The sequence below is a fragment of the Dermacentor variabilis genome, chromosome 6 (assembly GCF_050947875.1).
Source record: "Dermacentor variabilis isolate Ectoservices chromosome 6, ASM5094787v1, whole genome shotgun sequence".
NCBI lineage: Eukaryota > Metazoa > Arthropoda > Arachnida > Ixodida > Ixodidae > Dermacentor > Dermacentor variabilis.
The window spans coordinates 102,699,511-102,718,169 of record NC_134573.1 but is presented as its reverse complement, the minus strand read 5'-3'; the positions used below and the strand labels follow the sequence as shown (position 1 = coordinate 102,718,169).

Genomic DNA, 18,659 nt, shown 5'->3' with positions numbered 1-18,659 from the left:
AAGGTGCCTCTGTTTTCTATATCTTAATGTAGAACTAGCAAAAAGAAAAAGAATAGTAAACTTGTGCGACCTTGCGTAATCATAACGCGATTGCCAGCTAAGCTTCTTCTTTCGGGTAGTTGCAATAATAATTTCACTCGCTTGCAAACAAATCACATCTTTTAAAACCCTGCCCGCATACGACTCGCCAGTTTGAAACATTGCGTGCATATAACGCCTTCGAGCACTTGTTGAGAATTTTTCGCAGAGGCAGTAGCACACCCGCACATAGAGTACATCGCGAGATCATTAGCTATTTATGTCCCACCCATGTTCACTTAGTCTAGCATTGCGGGCACTTGTATAGTGCTGCCAGGGCAGCGTGCTAAATTTTACAGCACTCGCAAAATGCACTCATAACGGCGTGGAGCACTCGCATACGTAATTTATTCCGAAGGGTGCACTTAATTCACATACCTTGATCTTTAATTAAACATGACCGATAATTATTAATGGGGTTTTTACGCGCCAAAACCACTTTCTGATTATGAGGCACGCTGTAGTGGAGGACTCCGGAAATTTCGACCACCTGGGGTTCTTTAACGTGCACCTAAATCTAAGTATACGGGTGTTTTCGCATTTCGCCCCCATCGGAATGCGGCCGCCGTGGCCGGGATTCGATCCCGCGACGTCGTGCTCAGCAACCTAGCACCATAGCCACTGAGCAACCACGGCGGGTAAACATAACCGATAACGTGATCCTCATATTCGCGAAATATAGGCAAGGTGCCTGATTCAACTTGCCGAGGACACCGGGAAAGCCTACTAAGAATTTAGTGTCACGAATGAAAATAAGTAATGAACGAGAATTGCGTAATTAGTTACAATGCTCCTAATTAGGCCATAAACGATGAAGTTTCGCTGGAATACACTTAACATGTCCACAATTTTCACCGAACGTGAACTCGGTGTCGTGTATAGTTAGTTTATGACTCTGAGAAACGTTGCGGATGACGGCCGTATGGCACTCTGAAATGCTTCATTTAGTAAATTTCTGCAAAGTCTGCAATTACCTACACAGAATGGACGTTTGTCGAACGTGCTTCCCATTTCAACGAAATATATACAACGTGCCGGGCATGGTTCACCGAACAGACCGGAAGGAACCGAGCACATTCCTTATGTACCGCATGCTTATTATTTTGAAGAAGGCGGGAATTGAGTAATTATTTTCAAAGCATATAATTAATCTACGCACTTCACACTTTCGGTAGACGTTATCTGCTTCTCGCACTGCTTCTCGTATTACAATGATGACACTGAAAACATATTTAATAAATAAAGGTCACTTTTATTAAGATTGAGATTTGCAATTCGGGCAACCATGCTTCAAACCTTTCTATTATTCCTTTCGTCCAACATTTGTTTACGTATACAGCTGGATAATACCAATATGCTAGAAAAAAAAATACTTGTATAGCGTTGCCAAGCGTTACCATTAGCGCATATATCTACATTTGTTTATTGATTGTGCATGAAGCTCCTTTTAGCTTTCTTGAATATATATTTTACACATGTGTAGATGATGATATCTTTTGCACCTATGCAATTTAGTTTCTTTTATCTTTTGCACCTATGCAATTTAGTTTCTTTTTTGTATTTGCTTAACTCTTTGCCAAAGAAACGGTCTAGAATCAGGTCAAGCGGCTGTTTCCTTGCCCTTCCATTTGGTTCTTATTGTTTCTCTGTAAGAAACGGGGAGAAAATGAGAAATAAGGTTGAAAGTTAACAATCACCTATAGCAGGCCTTTATTATTTCATAAAAAATTCCTGCCGTCTTTGGTCCTCCCAGAGCAGTAGAGAGGCTTTGTAAACGTTTCAGATACCGCTTCCAAGGAGGCCGAAAACGGGGATTTACCCCATGTTCATTTAGTCCCTAATTAACGCATACACTTCAAAATGTCCCTGTATTAGAAAGAATATAAAGATCTCATCCCGTCCCTCCTTTTTTTCATGCCTTTCCTTTTGTCCCCGCTCTTCTTTCCATCTTTACTTCCCTTTTTCCTTCCCTTAGTGCAAGGTAGCAAAACCGGAGGCTTTAACCCTGGTTAACCTCCCTGCCTTTCTCTCATTCTCATCGCTCTCTCTCAACATGTCCCTGCGTATTAACCTGTAATATCTTCAGCATTTCCACAATATATATATCCGTGAGTGATAAGAGCTTTCTAAGAAAACCGTGAAAACAGGCACATAAGGTGTTTGAGGGGTTCTAGCTGCACTAACAGCTTCACCGTAAAAAAAAAAAAGCTTTTTTTTTCTAGTTATTACGCACATTCGGTAAACCAAACGGAACCCTAGATAGGCACTCACCGTAACAAACTTAATCTGAAGTCGTGCTTTGCTGAAAACTGTTAGGACTCGGACGACTAATGTCAGCATCGTTTTTCAACCCTGCGACCAGCATCGCAACAGGGAGCTCAAGTTGCGGCACCGCCGACTCAGCTGCCTATGGGACCATTCCAGCTGCTCGCCCCTGATGTCTACATGCCCGCAGGAAATGCCAACTACGGCTTCGTCCTCCCTTCCCATCTGTTTCCACAAGCCCCGCCAGGTGAGAAGGCCTAACGCGACGCCCTGCAAGCACGAGGATCGCGCAGCAGTTAGCGTAGACCCACATAGAAAACGCAGGGGCGAGCACACGTAGCGACGGTGCGTTCAATTAAAGAGCACACAGCCCTTCCTAAAATGACCGTTTTCATTCTACGTATATGTTAGCGTAAACGTGTCAATCGCGTCAAATTTAACATTGAAATATTTTTGTCATTAATTTCACGGAAACGGCCTTGAAACACAGCAACGTTTCAAGTGCGTTATGACATCTGAAGGAGTCGCTACCAGACCTTGTACCAACTGTATGACGTACCACTGAAACAGAATCTCGGTGCCATTGTTAATATCCGTTACTCTAGATGGTTTCGAAATTACACACGAAGTTACCATAGGAACAAGGTGATATTATCGAGACAATGAACCGTTATAAGTCATATGAAAAAAAAAATGACTGCAAACTTTGGGGACCTTGCAGAATCACAACCCAAATGCCAGCTGCGCCTGCTACGTCCTGCCTGCTCTTTGCTATACGGGAGCGCCATGACGCCAAAAAAGAAAACGTCATTTTCAGTTCCCGTGCAACTTTTTCGCACCTCTCTTTTACCGTCCTCACGGCCTGTGCATGCCGCTCTGAGCCCAGCTATCATGCCAGTGTCCTTTAACGTGCTTCTATTCCCAATTAATGATTGCAAATAACACTTGTGGACATTGAAAGCTATTTGCAATACCTTATTCAAAATGTAGATGGCGAACTGTATATGTTAGCACTTCTTCAAGCAGATATATCTCGCCATTTGCGCACAGACGCGATTCTCAAACTTATGTATACCAGCAGAACTTTTTGTTGGGCTAGTTGGTGCATCTTACTGAAGTACTAAAGCGCCAAACAGGAGACACAGGAAGAGACACGGACGAGCGCTTACACTGTTCGAAGGACCATCTCAAAGGCTCTGGCGACACTTCAGAGATGTTCTGCGGTGCACTTGATGCACCTGCAACTTCAAAATTTCTCCAGCATGTTCCTCCCAAAGCACAGTGTGATACCACATAGCTCCATATTTATGCAATTGTTATTGTTCACAAACGTTAAGGCGTTCTACATTGGCGCGGCTGAGCGCGGCCGCGTGGACAGTATCTTGAAAGCAATCTGTGATAAGTACACTGCCTAGGTGCGCCGAGGGCTGATAGCTTCGTAAGCCCTGTGGTCTCGCCACCTAATTCGCGTTGAAGCGAGAGGCAACACGAAAGCCAATTCGCTCGCTGCTGCTGCCGCCCTTCCTCACGTTTTCATATCAAGTGTCCGCGGTCATCTACTGAGGTTCGTTTATGTTTGCCTGTGAGGGCGCGACACCATGCTTCTTAATTTAGTTAGTTTAGTTAGTAACCGAATGTTTACGATTTGGGAAGTTACCGCAAGGAACACACGAGACTTGAACAAAGGAGCAACACGAAGGGGACCAGCACCTTCAAGGATGCGCGTCTCTTTCTCTTCTGGCGGTGCCTTGTCAGCTATTCGTTGCACAGCCGTGAGCCAATCAGTCTTGTCCACTGAAGGGACCAGACTGTATTTAGGACCGTGCTGCCGCAGTGCTTCCACTTGAGCAGGAACAGTTGCGCTGTCTTAATGGGTGACCGGAACACCACCGACTTCACTTTTTGCCATCTTGGGAAGCCGTCCACGCACTCGGTTCCAGAGGGAAATCTGTCGATAACTGCTGTGTGCGTTTGAAGCATCGCCAACACCTCCAGCCAGACGAACTGTCCTCCACCTGTTGAAAGCACAAGGTGCGAAGCCATTCCTTGAAGATTCTGACTTGTCTCGATTTCGACTTGGCACGGTTCGTCTGGCTGGAGGCGTTGGCGACAGTTCAAACGCACGGCGCAGCTATCGACAGATTTCCTCTGCAACCGAGTGCGTGGACAGCTTCCCAGTAATGCAAAAGGGGAAGTCGCGAAAGTTTCATGCACTGGAAACAGTTTTACAGTGCATGAAAAACGGCTGATGCTTCAAAATATAGTGTTGTGCGAAATGCGGCACATTGAATTAATATGCGACCCGGTTGCTCCTGATGGTTTCATTTTGGTGTTTCGGCATCTGTTGCAGCGAACACAGTGTTCGCGTCCAATGTGCCTCCTCCGTATCCTGGCCTTTACCCGCGCGATCCGACAAGTACATCGTACGCTCCTCCTTCAGTCACCGAGGAATTTAAGCGCTCAGCACAGCCCCCACCGCCGGGAATCAAGAGTTCTGCGAGTCATCCTGAGCAAAGTGGCAAGGAAGCAGATGAAGCGCCCGGTGCGCAGGCCCCGGCACAAGGATCCCAGGGCTCTTCGAGCAAGGAGTCACGAGACTGATTCTACGACTGCGAGCTACGTGACTCCACTTGTGCGCAAGTGAAATTAGCAGGGACACTCTGTCACAGGCTTCAGATAAAGCATTCGGAGAATGGAAAAATCGTCAACATGCCTGAGCATTCCATGCTACATTAAGGAAAGCCTATACATAAATGTTCGCTGTGCCAAAAAAAAAATGCCAAGTCGCAAGTTAATAAACCTGCAAATTTGGTTTGTTCATTTGCTATAAAATCCAACGCTAGATACATAAACAAGCATTCTTTTTTTTTCTTCCTGTACTCTTATTTTTAATGCTTTCGCTTGTTAGCTGACGCAAGTGATTACGCACAACACTGCTTCCTGCCAGTAAACAGGGTTCGAAATTTCCAAAGCAAATGGAAAAGTCACCCTTATTACAGGTTATGAATTAGCACGCCGGAGCGTTAATGTGGCGATCTCGGCACACTAAAATAAAGAAAAGAAAGAAAAGAACTACCGTAAATAAACTCTGTGGTGTACGTGCCAGAAACACGATGTGATTATGAGGCACGCCATAGTGGGATACCCTGGGTTATTTTTTACAACCTGGTGTTCTCCAACGGGCACCTAAATTTAAGTACACGAATGATTGTGGCATGTTTCTGTGGGCAGATCATGCCTTCGTCTTGCTTCACGCCTTGTCGTGACGGCGAAATGCACATACGAAAGCAAGCGTCCAAACGGCAGGCGACTCGTTCAAAGCTTAGAAATTAGCTCACAAAACCATAAACGTACACATAGCCCGCAAATTTCGAAGTACAGTGCGTGCTCTCGTAGCGGTGAAGAGCGGGTAGGAGAGGGGGCGGGTCGTATTGTCACTCATTCGTCACTCATTCGGAGGAGGAGGAGGAGGCAATGCTGTTACGCACTCGTTTGCAGCGCGTCATGTTCGTTCGTTCGGGCTATTCGCTTATACTATCAGTCATTGTCGATTATTTCTGCGCAGTTTTACACCGAAGCTGCATATGGTTAGGGCTCCATGTACTTTTCCTGCACGTTCGTCAACAATAAAAAGGTGCGCGTGAGCTGATCCCGGAGATAATGCAATACCAAGCCGATGCGCTGTGAGGGTGAAGCAGGAGCCAAGCACTCGACCCCTCATAATAATAATTATTATTATTATTATTATTATTATTATTATTATTATTATTATTATTATTATTATTATTATTATTATTATTATTATTATTATTATTATTATTATTATTATTATTATTATTATTATTATTAATGAACTAAATAGATAAATAAAGGTGCATTGTTTCAAGTCAATGGGTATACTGGAATCGTTTGTGAAAAGCACATGGACTCCCGAACAGAAGGCGCTGCCATATAATCAAAGGCCAAAATGTATCTGCACCCATACACCTTTGACTCGCGAGAGAACAACGCCACAGACTGTGGGAATGTCTGGGCCGTACAAACTGAAAACTGAATGGCGATATCCACTGTGTATATGATGACCACGCACTTTGCATGCATTAGCCGTGATGACACTACCCCTGTGAACATCGATGGAGACTTCAGTGGGGACACTTATAAACCCGGCAAGAAATGGTTCACTCAGTTCGTGCTAAAAGAGTTTGGTTTGAAGTGCCACGCCAATTCATGTCACTCAACTACTCAAGAACTGTCATGTATACATCTAACTTTGGCCAAGATTCTGTCTAAGGTTCTAACCGAGTCAATCAGTGTATGTCACAGTAATCACAAAAATATCGTCACTAACATCACCAGATGATGAAAATAAATTTAGTTCATCATCATCATCATCATCATCATCACCATCATCCTGGTTACGCCCACTGCAGGGCAAAAGCGTCTCCCATACTTCTCCAACTACCCCGGTTATGTACTAATTGTGGCCATGTTGTCCCTGCAAACTTCTTAATCTCATCCGCCCACCTAACTTTCTGTCGCCCCCTGCTATGCTTCCCTTTCCTCGGAATCCAGTCCGTAACCCTTAATTACCATCGGTTATCTTCCCTCCTCATTACATGACCTGCCCATGCCCCATTTCTTTTTCTTGATTTCGACTAAGATGTCATTAACTCGCGTTTGTTCCCTCACCCAATCTGCTCTTTTCTTATCCCTTAACGTTACACCCATCATTCTTCTTTCCATAGCTCGTTGCGTCGTCCTCAATTTAAGTAGAACCCTTTTCGTAAGCCTCCAGGTTTCTGCCCCGTACGTGAGTACTGGTGAGACACAGCTGTTATACACATTTCGATAATGGTTTAGTTAAATCTTAAACTGTTCTGTGTATTTCATCATCTTTTTATTCCTATTGGCTGACGAGCTGTACTTGATTGTGATTTCATCGATATTTCTTAACTACTCTTCGGTATTTATTATCTCGGCCTCTGAGATCTCCTTGACTTCGGGCTCGTGTCGCAGCCAAGTGCTCGCTATTGACGGTAGTAAGCCGTCGAAGCTACTGCCCAATGCTTTGGCGCTGTCGTCGACGTAGAGGTAGCCGGGATGTCGATGATCAACTCCCCAGCTTTTTTCCTTTCCTACCCCGTAATCGCAGCAACGGCGGTAGTGGTTGATCACTAACTCGTTGCTGTCCACGTAGACCGCTTCTTCGGATGCGCGACAGAACTCGGTGATCCTATGTATCGCCGCAGAGCAAACAGCTCGAGCGCGAGCGATGTACTTGAGCGTAAAGTTGTGCTTGACTACACCCGAATGAGTGTTCAGGATCCTGGACCGCAGCGGCAGCACACCCCGCCGAACGTAGTCGTGGTTCAATTGGTGCTCGTAGCAAAAGGTGCGGCTCCTCAGAACAAGGCTGCCCACTTTGCGCGCGCCCCGCCTACTTTCGACGTTCTCGATTAAGGCCGACAGGTTGCCGCCGTACTTGCCGCTTGGGACTACGAGTTCGTCGAAGTCGACGTTCACGAAGTACTCCGTCTTAAAGCGGGACCGGAACGCGCAGTCCGACAGCATCGCGGCCTGGCCCCAGCCGACGTTTGAGTCGTTGTACGGGATAGTCAACTTGAAGGGCACCAGTGTGACGTCCCAGCCTTCGGCTTGCAGTCGCCCCACCAGCCGCAGCATGGACTGACTCATATTCAAGTCGTAGAAGAAGAACGACTCGGCGCCGATCATCCTGTAGTGAGTCACAAACTCGACGACCTCCCACAGCCTGATCGTTCGTCCGTGAACGGGTCGCACGCACACGGAGCTGCATTTGGTGGGCGCTGCTGCAGGTGGCTTCTGCACCGGCAGCTGCACTTGTTCAGTCTCGGGTGTCCCAACGGCTCTGAGAGTTATAGACGCGTGCTCCGGAAGTTCAGCAACGTCTTGCAGAGGGCAGATCAGGTGAGTCCTGAGGAACACGTGGGGGAACTCTTCCGACATTTCTTTCATGAGCACGCGCCTTCGCAGCGACTGTCCGTCGGCGGTGCGAACGAGGCATTCGATCGCGCCTGTACGCGACGAGGACGAGTTGCCCAGCTTGACGTCTCTTCGCACGAGGCCGACGACGTGGATGCCCGAAACAGTAGCGTTCGACAGGTAAGCCGAGAAGACGTGGACCTTGTCCTTCAGCAGAACACTCCACGACGTCGATTCTGCTCGAGAAATTGCCTCGTCACTGGTGTTTTGCAGCCGCCGGATCAGAGGCCCTTCCCAGTCGTCTATGTACCTCGTCAGAAGCCGCTCGTTCTGGCTCGGACACATCATTTCTGGAGAAAACGCGCGAGAGAAGAAAAACAAGGTGCAGCTCAGAGTTTCGGCCGACGCCCCAAGTTTCTGACGACACTAAAAAAACTTTGTATCCCGAGTGTCTTCCAATGCGGATGTAAAGCATTTCTCTTCGCATATTACATTTCCGTGGTTGTTTACGTTGTGTGCATCTTGGACCCTCACTGTAAGTGACCATTCCATACGCTCGTCCGAAGCGTCGAATAAAATGCCTCACTAACTTCCTGTACCTTTCACGAATCGTGCATTAATCGCACCGTGCTATCACGAGCTGTTAAGCGACTGGCTGTGATGGCTCGGCACCTGAGCGTTAAGAAACTCGTTTCATTCTGAGAATAAAACGAGTTTCTTAACAAACGAGCGGCGGCTGTGCTGTGGTCGCCGCTCGAGCCTTTGCATTGTCCGTGGCTCGTAGCCCAATACGGTAAACGTCTGCGCCCAGGGCAGATGAATGGGCTGATGAAGAGAATGGACTGAAGGAGAAAAGTGCTGACGCACAGCGTGCGCGGTGTAAGCTTAGATATGTTGCCCTTTTGAATTATTTCACTTTCATTGTACGGAATGCGCGTTAAGAAATAGGAGGTAGTGGCAAGAGAAAAGGGGAACGGAGTTGGGGGGACACGTCGAGCAGCCGCATTGACTGCCGGGAAGAAGTGCAGTGACGTCACTGGTTAGGGTACGCGTACAAAAAGATCCCGTTGTCGAAATTAATCTAGAGCCCTCCACCGCGGTCTCTCTCGTATGCCGTGCATACTCTCGTAACGTTGGGCGCTATGCTCTATGAACTCATCAGCCAACGATGTCTAAAGAGTAACACCTTCCAAATGGAACAGCGCGAAATACGGGACAATTTGAGACAAACACAAAATCCATAGAATCCCTTCAGAATCGATCAGCCCGTTTTATTATGTCGAACTATTCACGTACCGCTAGTGTCTCGCAGATGAAATCGTGACTTAACCTTCCCAACTTTCAAACTCGGCCCAACATCACGAGCCTTTGTTTATTCCACAAAGTGTTTCCATCACCGTTCATCGAATCAGCAAGTCATTTCACAGCCAGTGTAGTTATCTTCCCGTATCGATCACAGCAATAAGGTAGCTGTTCCTCTTTGTCGCACTGACATGTTCCTGCATTCTTTTATGCCGAAAACCTGTTTTGAGTGGAACCGCCTTCCCTCTTCTATCACCACCTTAACCGATGCATCATCATTCAAGACCGCTGTAACAGATCATCTTTTAAAATGACTCGAATTTTGCTGTTTTTTTTTCTTTTTATTTTGCTGATGTTACTCTGTTTATCTTTTCCTTGTGCTTATAAGCTTGAATATCTTTTTTTTTTTTGTAAACCATGTACCCAACCCCTCTGTAATGCCTATTGGGCCCACAGGGTATGATAATAAATAAATAAATAAATAAATAAATAAATAAATAAATAAATAAATAAATAAATAAATAAATAAATAAATAAATAAGTAAATACTGAATTCTCTAGCGCAGTGGGCGAAATGCGCACCGGAAGGTGCATGGAGAAGGGGAGACACGAGGTGGCAGAGCGCACACTACCAATCTTCTTTTTTTCTTCTTTTTCTTTATGGAGTGCCAAGACGCCAATATAAAGGCAGGTTGCACTTGCGCCACCTGGAGGGAACCAGCCGTCTATAAAAATGTTTAATTTATAATTATTATTTGCGTATCTTGTCAGCCTTTTTGAGCAGAAAGGTCAACCACATGTCACTTCAACCTGATGATACCAAAAGACCGCGCGTGGATCGGCCTTACTATAACATGAGCGAGAGAGTGGTACCAATACAAACACTGAACGTAATATCAAACTCGAAGCAGTCAACTTAAATTAACTGACACCTGCGTCAAGTTCAGGAAACCAACATGGATTTAAAAACATGGCACTTAAAATTTTTTTGCGTTTATTGGGTCCTGAGTGGGTGGGGAGGGGGTTCCTCAGGACCCAATAAAGTTATTTCCTCCTCCTCCTCCGTTCCTTCCTCTCTCGTCTCTCCATTTTATCGCGCAGTTTGCGGTGTGAATTTCGCGTAGTACACTGCACGATTCAGCGAAAGACAAACACAGTGAGCAACTACAGTAAGAAAAATTTAACACAGTGATCGGCTGTTCAGCTTTTGTCGAACACTACCGTGCTCGGGAAAGGATACTCAAGATTTAAGATTCGAGATTCATTTTATTTCTCTAGGAGAAAATGCGCGGCACACAAAAAATGCCTTGAAGCAGCTTGGCGTGGCCCGGGGCACGTCAAGCAAGGAGTAGAGCATTTGGTACAGTTTTCACGTGCATCGTAAGTAAACAAGCAGCACACATGCCTCATTTAAGTTCACAGAAATCGAACCAAATTATGAAACAGTCTTTCGTACACCACATCTGACGCCGTGCCAGGAGACCGACATATCAAATATCTAAAGGGCGGCTCAGCAAAAATGCTAGCAAGGGTGAGTATATAGCTTGCTGATTCTCCCGCAGCGCCCATCCTCCCTCATCTTCTTTTTACTCGTTTCGAAAAGCAAAGACACTTCTTTTATTGGTCATAGGCTTGCCAGAAACCGTCGCGAACTCCACATGCAATTATTTCACGCGGCACATTTTATGACACTAATGGATGGTTGAATTAAATTAAGTTTCTGCAGGTTATTATTCTTCTCTTATCGGGATTTGTCTCACCTGTAGTAGACAGTATGGTCCGTCGAGGTCGGTTTTGGTGCCAAAGCTTTCTTTTACTCAGTATTACACCGTCTTTGGAGATCATCTGTGAGTGATAGTATTTCGAATGCCTTCTCTTTTGACTGTATCATGAGAAGCCAACAAACAAACACACCAAGGACAACAACACACCAAAGACACCAAGGTTGTCCTTGGTGTCTTTCTTTGTTGGCTTCTCATGATACGATTAATAAAAATCGGGCCCCTCGGTTAACCCGTTTTCTTCTCGTTCTCTTTTGACTAATGATTTTAAACACAGTTTTGAAGCCTTGTGACGCGTTACAATACCTATGTGCCCAATACTACGTACACGTACCTCGGTGCGAGCGACTCTAAACGCGTAGCTGCGTTACATGTAAGAGACTAGATTATGCGACCAAATGAGTGGGTAAGAATTTACAACGGTGAGACGTAGTATATGTATGTATGCGACATTGTCACTGTGTGTGACCACGTCGCGCCTTGACAGACTGTTTGGCAGCACCCACGCGAATGCTTCAATTATTTCATTATTTTGTCTCATTTTTCGCCCCATTTTCTCCTTATCCGTTACAGTGTAGCAAACCGGAGACAGCCTCTGGTTAACCTCCACGTCTTTTTGCTTTTCCTTGTATCACTTTCTTTTTTTTCCTTCCTCCAATTTCCCCTGCCCAACAATACATCAGACAGCGAAGCAACATTTATACACTTAACTGCTAACAACCAAAGGGGGCTGCTTACCAGAAGCCTCATCCACCTCGAATAGAGCGGGTGCCGTTAACGAAGATGATGGCTTCACCGTGGTCCAAATCAGGTACGTCACCCCACAGACGATCAGCGCACAGGCCAGGGTAGATTGCGGTCGAGGTGATGCTGAACATGCATATACCCATTTTCAGTGCAATCGCTCTCACAAGCACCCAGTCACGAAATTACGCAGTACCATGGCCTCTATCTTTTTACATCGCCTATATACACATAATCCATAGTCCCCTATTGCCCTTGGCGGCTGACACTGTGGTTAGATGCAGCCAATGAAAGCATTATGTGCAAACGGAGTTTCATCATCATCGTCATCGTCATCGTAATACCGTTTTATGCTCACTGCCAGACAAATACCTCCTCCAGCGATGTCGATTATTCCTGTCTTGCGTAACTTGACTCCATATCCTGCTTCCGTATTTCATTATCTCGTTCAGCGCCCCCTAATCTTTTGCCCTCCCTGCCTGCGTTTCTCTTCCCTTTGCACCCATACATATTAGTAAAGATCCTCCATGGTTGCTTAGTGGCTATCGTCTTGGGCTGCTTAGCACGAGGTCGCGGGATCGAATCCCGGCCACGGCGGCCGCATTTTGATGGGGGCGAAATGCGAAAACACTCACGTACTTAGATTTAGGTGCACGTTAAGGAACCCTAGGTGATCTAAGTTTTCGGAGTCTCCCATTACGGCGTGCCTTAATCAGATTGTGGTTTTGGCACGTAAAACCCCATAAATTAATTTCGGCTATTACTAAAGTTCACCTCCGTTCATCTGTTCGCCGCATTAAGTAGTTTTACTTTGTCCGTAAAGGCAGTGCCCATATCGGAATACCGGGTCACCAGAGATATAAACGCGAGTGGAATGAGTAGAAGGGTTGGTGGCGCGCTTTGATGGAGCATATTTTAACCTGGGAGGACACAAAGCTATTAATTATTGCAGTAACCAAGTATGTTATACTTAGCTGCTCTCGTAAATTTTGAGCAGTGTCGTAAACATGTAGCTGTTCTTTTGTTTGTTTGTTTGTTTGTTTGTTTGTTTGTTTGTTTGTTTTTCGACAAGGACACCCGCATAATACCAAAGCATGTTTGGCATGTTGTGAATCAACAAAGGGTCACAAGATGTTGGTACCAGCGTTGTTGCGTCAGCTCACGCCTCCAGTAAACCGGTATTCCGTGAAGAATAGTATGTTCACGGACAAGCTATAGCGGACGAGCCCGATGCGGGCTGAGTTTCCGGCGCGTAGTTTCGGGAATATTACGTGACCTGTTGGCAGTGAACATACATCTGTGCTGCTGTGCTGAATCGGGCTCTTTTGCAGCTCTTCTGACCTCGCTGCTACGGCCTACAGTAATTAAGAGTAACCATTAGGTTGTTCCAGAAGAGTGATTCACTAATCAAGTCGACCTTAATATCCTTATTTAGAGTCATTTTCAAGGCCAGCCTCAACATTTTTTTTTCCCTGTTGAGCACGAAACCGCACGAGTGTGGTTCAAGCGCAGACAGCGCGAAAGAGGCGTGATCATGCTGTAGTACCGCCATACCTGGTTCAGCCATTTCCTCCCTCGTTCTTCTTTCCGGGTACAAGACGCTGAACTTTGGCGCGGCTGCAGCAATTGCGAGGAAAATCACATTAGTTACGACGGAAAATACGTGAGGTCACTAGCTCAAGTTCGCGCAAGGAATGACTTGCAGATACAGTAGCCAATTCCCGCATTTCGGCTACTCCAGCAAGCTTCCTACCGTGCGCAACTCGGCATAGTGGAAAAACTCGAAAGCATAACGATGAGTTGATGCTGCCGTGATCAAACGCACTGCATGCATGAGAGGCGAAATAACAGACAACAAAAAACAAAGCTATAAAATTACGACACTACGAAGACCTACAAAAGGCTTCACCACGTTGTCCAAGAGCCGCAGCAAAACACTGGAGTTTCATGCGCCGATGCCAGTGGCAACTTTCCTCCTGCCTTAAAAACGCTGGTCCAGCTTCCGAAGTCGGCAGATGCCTTGGTTTGTAAGAACTGCCTGCTTTGGCTCAAACTATAGCTTATTACACTATATATCTTTAAAATGCAGCAGACCGTTACTGCCGGACTAAGGAGCCGGTAGCGAGCTGGAAGTAAATCCCAGAAGAGCCACACATGATTCGCCAACCACAGTTAGGTTAGCCATCGTAGTTCGGTCACCCACGGTGAAGGCTGCAGGCAAACGTAACATCGCGAAGATGCAGTGGCTCAAACGTCAATAAGCCTAAGAGATGACCGCCTCCCCGGAGTGCCGTGCGCACAGGCCGTAATAGTTGCAGTTGATGCAACATGACAAATTTTATACTCATGTGAGATTCAAGCTACATATTAGCAAACTAAAAAGAGAGAGAGAGAAAGAAAAGCGGGGGAGAGGGACTGCGATGCAGAATTTAGAAAAAGACATAATAAATCTATCAGCGCTTCAAAAAGTAGAGATGAATACACCGATATTCTGCTGCTTCTTCGCCATCTAACGCTTAGATTGATATATACCTGACCTCAAATATAGATATTAAAAAATGCCACCATGTGTTCACCCTGACTTTCCTTAAAATGCACTCCAGTGCAGTTCTGTCGCAACTGCGCTAATCCTAAAATGAAAACTGGAACTCCGATTAATAGAAACGTTCGTTCACAGAAGACGGTGGTGCAGGACCCTCACGACGTCACGCTCCAAGAAGGCGCTCCTTTGGCAACTGAGCTTGGTGACGCCGTGGGAGAATCGAGAGACTGCACAAAGCAAGCCGCGACGCGGTACGGCCTGCCCAAATTCGATCGAAAGGCATCTGCCGCTGGTAGGGTGAGGCTAACGTGTCTGCGTGTTTTCATGCGTCTGATAGGAAGCAATGCGTAGTTTAATTAGGAAAGCCCTCTTTAATTAACTAATTTGCGCGTGCCACGTTCTTCTTGACGCCCACTAAAGGGTAAATTGGAATCGTGTTGTGGGCGAACATTCCCGTTGAATAATATGGCTCCGCCTTAGGAGTTTCTCCGCAATTCATTCCTCTGATTCCTAACGGCCGCCGCCGCTAAATAATGTGCTGCTTGGAGGAGGACGGGGGGGTGGGGGGGTTGTTATGATCTGTAAGTGTCCACCTGGTGACATGTCCAATTCATCTGCTGAAGTTCTGATTGGCTAAGCTCGGCTACACGTCAGAATACAGGCGCCCCCAGCCTATCATCGCTTCAGCAGCAGACGAAGTGGATATGTCCACTAGGTGAGCTCTTAGAGAATCCACCTCCCCCCCCCCCCGCCCCATTATTTCATCACAACTGAACTGTGACCTTCTTTGGTTTGCATATAGCACATTGAAATGTCTGGGCAGCCTCGACTCACGAATATACTGGCGTGTCATAACACCGCGCGCTGGTCACTTTTGCCGGGATGAGTCTGTCTGCACAAACTGTGGAGACCGCCCACCGTCATATCGCTTTCCGCAGTCGTTATCCGCGAAGCAGCAAAAAAAAAAACTCAGTGCCCTCACACTAAGTGAAGAATGAACAGCGAAGCTGCCTATATGTGGGCCCCTTAATGGCAAACTACACACCAGCCGCGGATTGGCTCGGCTTCGCACTATATCTCTTCGGGATCGGCGCGCATGTAGGGAGTGCTTAACGCCTGCGTCACCTCCGCCGCAGGTCGGCCCGATATTGCACTATCTTCAGTATCGGCCCATGTTTTGTGTCTACATACGGACACGATCCTGGAGGAACTAGCCCTTAACAGCCCCGCTGTAAAATTACGAACGCTTCCCCTATCAGAAAATGGGGGTAAGCGAAGTTTTGTCCAGCGTGCACCTGACCTTCGTCACGGTTAAGTAACCACCAGGTAACGGTGCCGCATTGATGCGGCCTCCGGCTCCCTTAGCTCGTGACCTTCTCGTTGCTGTCGGATTGCTGGGCTCGGCGGCTGGATCGGCGCGCCGACGGCGAGCCCTTTCACGGGCGAGTTCTAGCCGCCGCTCGTCGAACGCTGCCAGTTCCTCGGGGGAACGAACAACGCGTGGCCACCCCATCCGTTTTCCGAGGATGAACTGAACGGAAACGAAACCGGCGCAGTACACGAAACCCTTTGCTGCCCTTTCCCTCCTCGACGGAAGCGAAACGGCTCTGATTGGTTGCGGAATTCCTGTTAACGACCCACGCTCCGGAGCCGGCGCAGCTGTCAACTCATCAAACCGCCCTTTCCCGCAGCTGCTCTGCTCAAGAAGCAACTGGGTTTCCGCATGACCACTGCAACGCCACTTGTGCGCCCCCCCCCCCAATACAAGCTTCGCTTGAAAAAGAAAAAAAACGTGGCCAGGTATTCCCCGGCGCATTTTCCCTCACATGTTGCTTCCTGAGCCAGTGCCGCACAGATGTGGTTTCTCATACCGCATTAGTCAGTAATTGAAAACTCGGTACGCAAATTCTTTTTTCCATGCTCTCGGTAAATCAGAACGCATGTGTGTGTCGATAATTTGATACAAGATCGTATTGTTGGCGCATAAGTAATGGATATTTAATCTGACTAACTGTAAGATATCAGACCACACATCTGATTCACCAGATGAGCGTGCCTTCGAGTTTGTGAAACCAATAAAGTGAACTTATCTAAATCTATTGCCCTGAATAGCGGAATGCACTGCAAGAACAACGGAAACAGGTTTAATGCATGGCATGCAAGCATTAAACGAAGCCACGTACTCATATTTGAAGCGGCCCTCTCGGTCAGTTGGTCGGTTGATTGAACCCAGGTGATATGGCTAAACCCACTACGGCGGATAGGTCATGAATTGTCGTAATTGTTGCCACAGAACATGGCTGGACAGTACGAGAGGAAAAAAACTGAAAAAAAATTGTCATAAATACAAAATAATAAATTGTAATATTCGTCAACTTGAATGAATAACCTCAGTAAAATAGCTTAATTCCCAGAAATCATTGACTAGAATTTTAGCTATATGTAATAAAGAAGCGCTAATATTAATATTGTTCGTCATTTATGATGACAGAGAAGAAACCATTGGGGAAATTAGAGCAGCAGTCTCTGTTTCACCATAAAATTAAACATGGTACCAAGTACGTTCCTGTTATAGCAACCTAGTGGTGACTCCCCTAGCATGAGTGTCATGGGTGGCGTAAGGTCCAGCCCAAGTCGACGAAGGGAACCTTCCAGAAGTCGTTTCCTCCGATTTCTAAGCGTACGACCTCCTAAAAATAAATGCTCCGTCGTTTCAGGTTCACTGCAGTGATGACATTGTGGAGGACGTACCAGACCTGTGTGAATAAAAAAATTCCGGTAGAATAAACCTTACATTGTTCATGCGATTAGCATTTGTCAAATGTAGCTACACAGCGTATCGCCAAATTCTTCACTTCTTCGTAGCCAACTCCTTCAATTTTGTGCTACCGTCATATTCACTTCTTTGTGGCTAAACGCTCCTTGCTCAATGCACGCTCCGGAACCATTGATGATGATGATGATGATGATGATGATGATGATGATGATGATGATGATGATGCTGATGATGATGATGATGATGATGCCTCAATTAATGGCACAAACCCACTATGGGGGATAGGCCACGAATCGGGGGTAATAAGATTGAAAAAAATAAAATAAATTAACAAATCAACTCATTCTTGGTTGACTGGTTGGTAGGTTGGTCTTCCTCTACAAGTGGATCATACCCACTGTGAAGGATTGGCTGAGAATCGGGTGAGTTACGGAAATAATTTGAGCCTACAAAGGGACACTAGGTAAGCGTTGAATTTCTCATCAGGTTATGAGAAATTCTCAAAAGAAAAAATAATGAGGTCAGACACTGACCTCCACTAAAATTACGTCCTCTAGTGGAGATAAGTGAGTCAGACACTGACCTCCTTGCCTTTCCCCTCTCTGTCTATCTCTCTCTCTCTCTCGACTATCAGTCAAGTCACCCGACGTGGTTGCTCAATGGCTATGATGTTGGACTGCTGAGGTCGCGGGATCAAATCCCGGCCACGGCGGCCGCATTTCGATGGGGGTGAAATGCGAAAATACCCGTGTACTTAGATTTAGGTGCACGTTAAAGAATCAGGAACACCTTAGACTTCTGTCAACCAAAGGACCAGGCAGGATTCCGTAAAGGCTACTCAATAGACCATATTCACGCTATCAATCAAGTGATAGATAAATGTGCAGAATATAAGCAACCGTTATATATAGCTTTCATTGATTACTAGAAAGCGTTTGATTCAGTCGAAACCTCAGCAGTCATGGAGGCATTACGGAATCAGGGTGTAGATGAGCCATATGTAAAAATACTGGAAGATATCTATAGCGGCTCCACAGCCACCCTAGTCCTCCATAAAGCAAGCAACAAAATCCCAATAAAGAAAGGCGTCAGGCAGGGAGATACGATATCTCCAATGCTATTCACAGCGTGTTTACAGGAGGTATTCAGAGACCTGGATTGGGAAGAATTGGGGATAAAAGTTAATGGAGAATACCTTAGTAACTTGCGA

The 18,659-nt window shown here is 46.2% G+C and overlaps 2 protein-coding genes across 2 annotated transcripts in view; one reads left to right on the top strand and one right to left on the bottom strand.

Annotated features, from left to right (window-relative positions):
* Positions 1 to 5,121, top strand: part of LOC142584302 (postacrosomal sheath WW domain-binding protein-like) — a 14,898-nt gene extending 9,777 nt beyond the window's left edge. Inside the window, exons 5-6 of the mRNA XM_075694447.1 lie at positions 2,441 to 2,590; positions 4,694 to 5,121. Coding sequence (XP_075550562.1) covers positions 2,441 to 2,590; positions 4,694 to 4,944 — 401 coding nt within the window. The 3' untranslated portion in view covers positions 4,945 to 5,121. The remainder of the gene's footprint in view (positions 1 to 2,440; positions 2,591 to 4,693) is intronic.
* A 2,175-nt stretch (positions 5,122 to 7,296) lies between these two features.
* LOC142586241 (uncharacterized) lies at positions 7,297 to 8,652 on the bottom strand. Its single transcript, XM_075697491.1, has one exon. It carries the CDS (start codon positions 8,650 to 8,652, stop codon positions 7,297 to 7,299), a length of 1,356 nt encoding a protein of 451 aa, XP_075553606.1.
* Between the last annotated feature and the right edge of the window lie 10,007 nt (positions 8,653 to 18,659).

Bases quoted from the DNA above. Each gene is read 5' to 3' on its own strand.
- LOC142586241 (XM_075697491.1), bottom strand. From the start codon at position 8,652: ATGATGTGTCCGAGCCAGAACGAGCGGCTTCTGACGAGGTACATAGAC.